Below are 10819 nucleotides of genomic sequence, written 5' to 3' on the forward strand. Positions count from 1 at the left end.
CCCCCCCCCAAAAAAAAAAAACAACAAAAAACAGAACAGTTTATTTATTTATTTTGGTTTTTTGAGACAGGGTTTCTCTGTAACTTTGGTGCCTGTCCCGGAACTAGCTTTTGTAGACCAGGCTGGCCTCGAACTCCCAGAGATCCGCCTGCCTCTGCCTCCCGAGTGCTGGGATTAAAGGCGTGCGCTACCACCGCCCGGCCAGCGTTTGCTTTTAAAAGTAAAGAAAGCTCTATGAAGTGTGTCCTGAGTCGCGTGACCTCAGGTGTCCCTCAAATTTAATCACGCTAGCAATACCAGGCTGAGCAAACGGCGCAGCTCCACAGGAGCGCATAGTCCTGCAGCGACGGATTGTGCCCGCCAGAGGGCGCCGCCAAATCGGAGAGGCCGTTCCTCCGGTCGGGGGCAGATTGCCTTGAAAACGTAGGGAAAGGACGTAGGCTCCTTGCGCAAGCGCCGTCTGTCCACTGCAGCCAGCATGGCGCCTGTGGAGCACGTTGTGGCTGACGCCGGGGCTTTCTTGAGGGATGCGCCGCTGCAGGTACAGGAGATCCCGCCGAGGGGCGCGGGGCCTGGGCTCGAGAAACCCCAGGGGTGCGCGCGGGGTCAGGCGAGTGTGATAACGAGACCGATCTGTCCGCAGGACATAGGAAAAAACATCTACACCATCCGGGAGGTGGTCAGAGAGATTCGGGACAAGGCCACGCGCAGGCGGCTGGCAGTGCTGCCCTACGAGCTGCGGTTCAAGGAGCCCTTCCCGGAGTACGTGCGGCTGGGTGAGTGCCCTAGTCCAGCCCTGTCTGGGGAGCTGGGCAGAGTAGAGACAGATCTCCCCAGTGCGGGTAGAGCCTGTTTAAAGTTCAGCCTGCTTTAAAGACCATAGATCTGTGGTCCTATCTGTAGGGTGATTCTAGCCTCAGTTAAGAAAACGGCATGCAGCGGCCTCGGTCACCACTGGGGAGTCAGAGGCTTGGGATCATGGGTCCTGCCTGGGCCAGCCAGAGCTAGATAGTGAGACTCAGCCTTACTGAAAATAAAAGATGAACCCAGTGTGTAGTCACATGGTTTTAGTCCAAGCCCTTTGGAGTCAGAGGTTCCAAGCCAACCAGGGTAGATAGTGAGCTCTCATCTTCAAAGATAAACAATAAATTTTTAGAAGAAAAAAGGATATGTTTAGACCTTGGCATTGAGTCTGAAAGAAAACTAGTAGCTTAGGGATCGTCATCCTCCATAGGAATCCGGGCTGGTAGGGTTTGGGAAGTGTTACTGAGGGCACGGTGGACATACTGTTGCTTGCTTCGCTAGTTTGTGATTTCTGTAGTTTTCACCAACTTGACAGTGATGGGACCTTTGCCAAGTGCTTCAACTTATTGTATTATTTCATTTCCAAAATACTAGTAATATTTCATAGGACGTGATTGAGGACGAAATGAATCCACATGTGCACATGCCTCCATACAAGCTAAGCATTCATGAGTATAAACAAAAGTAAATGGTTTTTGTTGTTGTTGTTGTTGTTTTCGTTCTTTTCCAAACAGGGTTTCTTTGTGTAGCACTGGCTGTCTTAGAACTCACTCTGTAGACCAGGCTGGCCTCAAACTCAGATCCACCTGCCTCTGCTCCCCAGTGCTGGAGTCAAAGGGGTGTGCCATCACTGACCACCAAATTAATTTTTTTTTTTTTTTTTTTTTTTTTTGGTTTTTTGAGACAGGGTTTCTCTGTGGTTTTGGAGCCTGCTAGTGCTTGTAGACCAGGCTGGTCTCGAACTCACAGAGATCCGCCTGCTTCTGGCTCCCAAGTGCTGGGATTAAAGGCGTGCGCCACCACTGCCCAGCCCAAATTAATATTTTTAACAACAACAACAACAAAAAGTACTGAGAAATTGGCTGGGTGCCCAGGTAGACTTGGTAATACGACTCCCCCCCCCCCCCTCTCATTACGTACCTCCAGGTGACCTGGAACTCACCACTTAAACCAGGCTGGCCTCGAACTCAGAGTTGCCCACTCCCGCTTCCCGCTTCCTAGTATTAAGAATACTTACCATGGTGTGTATGGAGAGATGGCTCAGCAGTTAAGATCACAGACTCACAGTTAAGACCCAGGTTCAATTCCTATCACCTATATCTCAGCTCAAAACCATCTGTCCAGGAATCTGACCCATCTTCTGAACTTAAAGGGCTCCAGGCACACACATGGTGCACAGATGTGCACAAATACATATAAAAATCACTTGTAAGCACAAAAATAAATGCATCGCCACACCTTTCTTTCTTCCTTCCTTCCTTCCTTCCTTCCTTCCTTCCTTCCTTCCTTCCTTCCTTTCTTTCTTTCTTTCTTTCTTTCTTTCTTTCTTTCCTTTCTACAGGGTTTCTCTGTGTAACAGCCCTGGCTGTCCTGGAACTAGCTCTTGTAGATCAGGCTGACTTACTCACGGAGATCCGCTTGTCTCTTCCTTGCCTGCTGGAATTAAAGGTGTGTGCCAGCACTGCCTGGCTCTTAGTACCATTTTTATAGAAAACGTTAGCAGTGTATTTATTGTTATTTATGCCATTGTTACCAGAAAACATTCTATGAGAAAATTTTATTGTGTTTCTTGTCACTGTCTCACACACCTCAGTAACCTTTACTTTGGTGAAGTATAGGTGCGCAGTTCTTAAAATCTTTGCAAAACCATCCATTATTATACAGAACCTTCTTTGAGTTTTATCATAGACCATGATTACAGTTAACCTTCTGTTTTATTTTGAAATCCAACCATCTCTTCTTACTTAGAGCTAAGAAAGAAAAGGCTTCTAGGCTGGGCAGTGGCGGCTCACACCTTTAATCCCAGCATTTGGGAGGCGGCAGCAGGCAGATCTCAGTGAGTACAAGGCCAGCCTGGTCTACAAAGCAAGTTCCAGGACAGCTAGGACTGTTACACAGATGAACCATGTCTCTAAACACAAAACAAAAGAGGCTTCTAACTCTGCCAAAACCAGTGAGGAACACTTATCATGGACAAGTTCTGTGTTAACTTGGATCTTTTATTTATTTATTTATTTTGGTATTATCCTTGCTTCTATTCCTTGATCCAGTGGATGAGTGTTGCTTCCTGGCGAGTGGCTTGGTCGTGGTAAACACAGACTTTTTAATCACAAGGCTGGAAAGGACAGAAAATAGTTGTTGCGGTTCTCATGCAGTGCTATGCTGATTCTTTTTTTTTCGTTTGGTTCTTTGGTTAATTTGGTGGTGGTGCTTTGGAACAAGGTCTCAGCATGGCTTGGCCTTGAACTTTTATACGTGTAAGGATGACTTAGTTGACCATCCTGTCCTCATCTCCTGAGTGCTAAGATAACAGGAGTGAGCCACGACTCCCAGATGGGAGATTGATTCTAAGTTCTTTGAAAAAACGATTGTGCACATGACAGGGTTCAAATGAGGTGAGAGGATTGGTTTCCTTTCCATCAAGTAGATCCTAGGGATCAAACTCAAGTGGCTAGATTCACTGTAAGCGCCTTTACTAGGCCATCTCTACATGGCTTGGTTTTGTTTTATGTGCATAGGTGATTTGCCTGCATGTATGTTTGTTTGTGCACCACGTGTAGGCAGAGTTTTTGGTGAGACAGCTGTCTTCTAAATAACCACACAGAGCCTTAATATTATAAATGCTCGGCCAATAGCTTAGGCTTGTCTACAGCCAGTTCTTACAACCTAAATTAGCTCATTTATTTTCATCTGTGTGCTATCCTGATGCTTGCTTACCTCATCATCTATGAACTTTCCATGTTTCTTCTTCAGCGTCTGCCCTGACTCCTCTGACTCTGTCCTTCTTCCCAGCATTCTCTCTGCCCCCAAATCCTGCCTAGCCATTGGCCAGTCAGCTTTTTATTAGCAATGAGAGCAGCACATTTTCACAGTAACCATATGTCTGCCTGGTGTTCTCAGAGACCAGAAGAAGGCATCAGACCCTCGAACTGGAGTTAGAAATTTGTGAGCCACCATGTGGATGCTGAGAATTTAACCTGGATCCCTTAGAAGAGCAGCCAGTGCTCTTTAACTGCTGAGCCATCTCTCCAGCCCCTACATATGATTTTTTGATACTGTGATTATCCAAGGATATGTCAGTCTTTCCCTTAACTAAAGTTGGAACTCTCTTGTTTTCTTGCAGTTACTGAGTTTTCCAAGAAAACTGGAGACTATCCCAGCCTCTCTGCTGTAGATATCCAAGTGCTGGCTCTGACTTACCAATTAGAAGCAGAATTTGTTGGGGTATCTCATCTCAAACAAGAACCAGAAAAGGTAAATCTGGGGGACTGGGTTGTTTGGTTTGGTTTTTAAATTTGTGTGTATGTATGTATCTGTTGAGTGTGTGAGCTTTTGGGGTGATGGAGAGGGTGGCATGGAATTAAGGTGTTTGCCATCCACTTAACCTGCAGCACACAGGGGTGCTAGGATCGCACTCTAGTCCTTGATTGAGCACTAGTTGCTCCTAACCACTGAGCCGTGTCTCCCACCCGGGTTTGTTTCTTAGTACTTTTTATTCTGGGAACTGTCGTCCCTAGCAGTGTGTATGTTGGGAGTGGAAGTTCACGTCCTGTAATCCCAGTATTCTGAAGGTGGAGGCAGTAGGATTAGAAGTTCAGGGTAGATTGGTCTATAAAGTGAGCGTAAGGGTGAACCTGGGCTAAATTAGAGCCTGCTTCAAACATAAAAAAAACCTCAGAGCCAGCCAGTGGTAGCACACACCTCAATCCCAGTAATTGGGAGGCAGAGGCAGGCAGATATCTATGAGTTCAAGGCCAGCCTGGTCTACAAGAACTAGTTCCAAGATGGGAACCAAAGCTTCAGAGCTACCCTATATCAAAAAACAAAACAAGACATCAGAGTATCATTGGACTTACATAACATTAATATGGGCTCCTAATGTCACCAAATATCCAATCAGTATCCACACTTTCCCATTCTGTAAATATTTATTGTTTGTTTAGGTGAAAATTCAAATGAAGTTTATATATTATATTTAATAAATTTAGCAGATGTATTCTTTTTTTTTTTGAAACAGAATTTCTGTAGTTCAGGGTAGCCCGGAACTTGCTATATAACCAAGGAAGACTTTGAACTCTGGATTGTTTTTTAAGCTTCATTTAAAAAAGAAAAACAAAAAGTGGCTTTTTGTGTGTGTTAAGAGTGTTTTGCTTACATGTTCAGTTTGCTTGTGTGTATGTATGTTCACCATGTCCGTATTCAATGCCCAGGGAGTTCAGAAGAGGCTTTTGGCTACCCTGGAAGTGGAGTTATAGGTGGTCATGAACAACCATGTGGATGCTGGCAAACAAACTTGGGTCCTCAGCAAGAGCAGTTAGTGTTCTTTATTCCGCCATCTCTAGCACTGGCCTTGAACTCTTGATCCTCCTGCCTGTACTTTCCTAGTGCTAGGATAACAGCTAAACACCGGCTCCTGTTCTAACACTATTCAGAGCTACCCTCTCTTGTTTTTCAGTCAAGTTTAGCGGCCTCCAGTTTAAAAGCCTAAAACAGACTCATTTTCTTCCTTTTTTGTTTATCGTATTTTGTTTCTGTGTCAAAAGTCTTAGAATGGCTGTATCTATCTCTCAGTTAGTAGAATGTTGTATATCGTGTGCTCAGGGCCTCTAGGTTTCATCCCCAGCACCTCGTAAACAGGCAATGTGCTGCAGGCCTGTGCCTTCAGAGGTAGAGCCAGGAAGATGAGAAGTTCGAGTCATCCGTAGTGAGTTCAGGACCAGCCTGGACTAAGCTTTAGAGCACTGCATGCTGTGACAGCGATTCAGCGCCATGGCGTTCAGCCTGCAGCTCTCACCATAGACTGCTCGCAAGTGTCACCGTACTCACCTCACAGGTGTTTGTGTTCTGGCACAAACACCCTAAGAGCACTTAATGATGGTGTCAGGATGTCTGAGTGTTGTCGTTTGTCTGTATATTCTTGCGACTTCTAGCATTTTATTCAGTAACTAGAAGAGAGATCTGATCTGATTTTTGTTTTAATTAGCCTTGATGTTGTATTTCTCAGTGCTGACTTGTTTTTTTTAAGGTTACAGTGAGCTCCTCGATTCAGCACCCCGAAACTCCTCTGCACGTTTCTGGTTTCCATCTGCCCTCCAAGGTAACATTTCAGGAACCTGATCCCTGGGTTCTTTTCTACAGCATGCCATAGCTCTTGGTAACAAAGCAAGTTGACCTGGGCCAGAAGCATATTTTCCTAGTCCTTCCGAGACCCAGCTGAATACAGTGGTTTCACTTCTAAACTTATCGACTTTCATGTTTTTAAATTATTCTGCTCCCTGAAAGAGTGCTTTCCTGGTATCTGTAAGGCCCAGGGTTCTTTCCCTTGCACTGAAAGCTGATGTTTCATTTAATCTCAGCCTAAACCCTCACATGAAACCGTGGATTGTGGCCACCCAGCTGATGGGCCTGAGGACCTGGAATTCAGCTCCTTCCTGTTCTGGAGGAACCCTCTGCCTAACATTGATCATGAACTGCAGGAGCTGCTGGTAAGGCCCTGGCTTGTAGTCTCCTAATGACATCAGAGCCTCTAAGAGTCCTGAATCTGGGAGCCCTTCTATTGGTGTTTCAGAGTGACAGAAGGGAAGAGGAGGAAGAGGAGGACGAGGACGAGGAGAATGAATTTGAAGACAGTGATGACGATGGTGGGGGTTGGATAACCCCCAGCAACATCAAGCAGATCCAGCAAGAGTTGGAGCAGTGTGACATCCCAAAGGACGTGCGGGTTGGGTGTGTGACCACAGACTTCGCCATGCAGGTGGGTGGGGGAGACCCGGGCCAGTGCTGTGGGGTGAGAGGTGTGGAGCCTCTGTAAACTTGATGGTTCACTTTGTTTGAGGGGAGCCCATCACACAGTCACAATAGACACAGGGATTCAATATTTTTTTTAGAATATTTAGGGTGCAGGATGGTGATGGTGCACATCTTTAATTCCAGCACTCGAGAGGCAGAGGCAGGTGGATCTCTGAGTTCAAGACCAGACTGGTCTACATAGCGAGTTCCAGAACAGATTTCAAAGCTACACAGAGAAATCCTGTGTTGAAAACAAACAAACAAAAAGAATATTTAGGTACTGGAGAGATGGCACAGTGGTTAAGACCACTGGCTGCTCTTCCAGAGGATCTGGGTTCAATTCCCAGCACTCACAGCACAGCTCACAATCTGATGCCATCTTCTGATCTGCAGAAAAAGTAAGCAGGGCTTAGCAGCCCAAAATGAAAATATTTTGCCCAAGAGAAAAAAGAATGTCTTTTTTGAGAGGCTTTGCCAGTGAACCCAGGCTCTGTTCTTGCAGTTGCCCAGTAACCCAGGTCTCTGTCTTCCCAGCCAGGCTCTCATGTGTTCCCTTAGCACAGTCAGGGATTATAAACCAAACGAGAAAGTTGGATTTCCATAACTGTACAAAATTTTTGCCAAATTGATGTTAAAGAAGTTGGTTTCGGTCCTTGATTAACTTGTTGGTTGCAGAATGTTCTGCTTCAGATGGGGCTGCACGTGCTGGCGGTGAACGGCATGCTGATCCGAGAGGCCCGGAGCTACATCCTACGCTGTCATGGCTGCTTCAAGTACGTGCTGAGGGTCTGGACCTGCTGATGGCTCCTCAGAAGGGAACCCTTTCCTTCCATCTCGGTGTTCCCTGTGCTCCACCTGCTGTCTCCACCACCGAAATCCCTGGGGCAGGTTACAGTGACCTGTCTTTCCACATACATCTCTGAGGAGCCTAGAGTTAAGGCTGTGGGTTCTGGGACAGAGGTCACTTGTTCTCCAGTGGCACATGCTGGGCTGTGTAGAAGAAGAGAGGTCTGGGATTTGCTCCCAAGTGTCATGGGGTAGAGATGAAACACAGTAGCTGTAAGCTAAGAGTCAAGCTGGGTGATGGAGTCATGGGGATTCATTAGTTGTCAGGGCTGCTTTATGTCTGAACCCAGAGTGTACAGTTCACTTCTGATGCCTTCCCTCAGTGATGTGCCGATATTAACAGTTAGCTGCCTTCTTAGTTCTTTAAGATGGTTTTTAAATTGAAAGATTTGCTGTAAGGAATTAGGAGTAGATGTCACAGGGACTTAGCAGGGTATTTGGCACACAGGAGATGCTCCCTCTGATGGACTGTCAGCTGCCTGACCGCTCCCTTCTACTCCCTAGTCTGTATCCTGTGAGGGCCGGTGTTCTATGGACAGGCCCTGGGGCTGGTTGCTGTGGAAATATGTTCCCAGGATTTATGGGCAGGCTCATGGCCTTTCTGTGTCTGTGCGCTATTCTGTGGACGTCTTCTAGGTCATCTGGCTGGCAGAGCCCAGCTTTGCAGAGGCCTTGTGTGGGATGGTGCTGAAGCACTGGGGGGTTTTGCTGGGCCTGAAGGACTCTTGATGAGATTCTGCTAAGGAAGGCAGTGGCCCTTGGCTGCATCTCCCTTTATAATGAGGCTAGCAGCTTTTGTTTTGGAAGATGGGTCTAACAAAATTTAGCTTTTTCTGCATTTCCTGTCATTTTCTATTTTGAGGCTGGTGGTAGGGGCTCCTGCCCACAGTGCCCATTTGCAGCCCTTTCTTTTGTGTTTCCCAGGACAACATCGGACATGAATCGAGTGTTCTGTGGGCACTGTGGGAACAAGACCCTGAAGAAAGTGGCAGTGACTGTCAATGACGACGGTACCTTGCACATGCATTTCTCCCGGAACCCCAAGGTGCTGAACCCTCGCGGTCTCCGGGTAGGTGGCATTTCCCCCGACAACCTCAGAATCAATGACCAAGGGAGAACTCGGGAGAGTGATGCACTATGGGATCCCAGCACTGGGGTGGAGGCAGGAAGAGCAAGAGTTCAAGGCCAGCTTTGGCTGCTACCCAGTTTCAAAAGACCAGAGGACAAAAGGAGAGCCAGCCTAGTCACCCCACTGGTGGAATCAGGAGCCCGTGGTCTCAGTGTACAGGCAGGAAGAAGGGTGTGAAACAAGACACCTGTATGTTTCACCCCCCACCTTTTTATTTTGAAAAAATGATTTACTTATTTTATTATGTGTAGGGTCTGCCTGCAGACCAGAAGAGGGCACCGAATTTCTTTATAGATGGCTGAAATCCACTATGTGGTGGCTTGGAATTGGCAGCCAGAACTCTTAACCTGAGCCAATTCTCCAGCCTCCCTAAGGCTTTGGAGAAGGAGAAACAAGCAGTGATTCTGGGCAGTGAGTGCTCAGTGGTGGCCACTTGACTTGGGGACGGCAGAGCTCAGCCACGCTTACCTGGAACACAGTAGAGGCCAGATTTGTACAGGAGTTTAAAGAAAGGGTGCTTAAAAGATCTGAGCTCCGTGAAGCAGCTGAAGGTGAGCACAGGAGAGTCCTGGGTTTGTGTGAATCGATCAAGAAAGAAAGAAGAGCCAGCTATAGTGGCTCATGCCTGTAATTCTGGCATTCAAGGAGCTGAGGCAGGAGACTTTCTACAAGGTTGGAGGCCCATATGGCTACAGAGTAAAACTCTGTTACCAAAAGATGGAGGGGATCCTGGAGAGGTAGCCCAGTAGTGAAGACCTGTCCATTTGTCTTTAGCTGAGAGTGTAGTTAAGATGCTCCTTCAGGTTTTCATCTGTCAGTTGAGGTAAGCTTGATGTGACAAACACGTGTCTTGTTAGCACACAGTGGGCAAGACAGTTGTCTGCCAGGATGAGGATGTGAGGGACACTTCAGTAGACAGCACTGGAGCTGTGTGAGCAGAGTCCCTGTCCTGACAGCATTTTCTCTTACTGCAGTACTCGCTGCCTGCTCCCAAAGGTGGCAAATACGCCGTCAACCCCCATCTGACTGAGGATCAGCGCTTCCCCCAGCTGCGACTCTCCTACAAGGCCAGGCAGAAGACCAATGTGTTTGCCCCTGACTACATAGCTGGGGTGTCTCCCTTTGCGGAAAATGACATCTCCAGCCGCTCAGCCACCCTGCAGGTCCGGGACAGCACCTTAGGAGCTGGACGGAGACGCTTAAATCCCAATGCTTCCAGAAAGAAGTTTGTAAAGAAAAGGTGATATTGCAAGCCCTGCAGGCAAACAGACTGCAGCTGGCTGCTGGGGATGCCTGGAGTACCATCCCCGGTGTCTGGTCTGCAGACCAGCTACACAGAAGCAGGCCTGGCTTCTCTGGACCTCCTGAGACTGCGCTGTGTGGGGCTGCAGTGCAACGTGGCTGCGCTGCCTGTGAGCATCCAGAGCCCAGGCTCGGCCATGGGAAGGGAAACTTGAAGGAGAGGGAGGGGTGCCCTGGAGCAAACCTTGAACTCAAAGGAAGAACTATTCAAATGGAATCTTTTTCTAATGAACTGATGGCCAGCTCAGGTGCATTTAAGTTCTCGTATCTTTGGTGGACATGGATGCAAACACGACATATGCCTGAGAACCAACCATATAGATTATTTTTTGCTTGAATGATTCTACAATAAAATTTTTAACTTTTTTTTCACCCAAAACAAAAAAGCTCTTCATCCAGATCATGAATCCACATCTGTGTAAAGTGTGCATCTTCCTGGGGAAAGGAGGGTCATTTACATAACTGCGGTGTATTGATCAAACTCAGAAGTTTCCTTCTATTAAAGGATAGTTCGTTTACATCGACTGCTCATTGTTCTTACAGCGCCCAGTACTCCTTCACACAGATACCAAGTAGTCAGGACATGGAGGAGGTGATACCAATGTTGGCTTTATGTGACTTGACCAGATTATCACTAGAAGACCGAGATGTCAGTTTAGTGTGTGCGCACATGCATCAAAACTGTGAGCACCTGTGGGGATTCTGAGAGATCACTAAGCCTGTAGGGCC

General features: G+C 47.1%; 1 protein-coding gene across 1 annotated transcript; it reads left to right on the top strand.

The window, feature by feature from the left end:
• The first annotated feature begins 384 nt into the window (after positions 1 to 384).
• Positions 385 to 10608, top strand: Nob1 (NIN1 (RPN12) binding protein 1 homolog). Its single transcript, XM_050144378.1, has 9 exons — positions 385 to 541; positions 644 to 776; positions 4148 to 4278; positions 6050 to 6121; positions 6381 to 6509; positions 6593 to 6778; positions 7489 to 7586; positions 8584 to 8728; positions 9763 to 10608. The coding sequence occupies exons 1-9, from the start codon at positions 479 to 481 to the stop codon at positions 10030 to 10032; spliced, it is 1227 nt and encodes a 408-aa protein (XP_050000335.1). The 5' UTR covers positions 385 to 478; the 3' UTR covers positions 10033 to 10608.
• Positions 10609 to 10819: the final 211 nt, after the last annotated feature.

The sequence above is a fragment of the Alexandromys fortis genome, unplaced genomic scaffold (genome assembly GCF_014885135.2).
Source record: "Alexandromys fortis isolate MF-2015 unplaced genomic scaffold, M_Fortis_MF-2015_v1.1 scaffold_1, whole genome shotgun sequence".
NCBI lineage: Eukaryota > Metazoa > Chordata > Mammalia > Rodentia > Cricetidae > Alexandromys > Alexandromys fortis.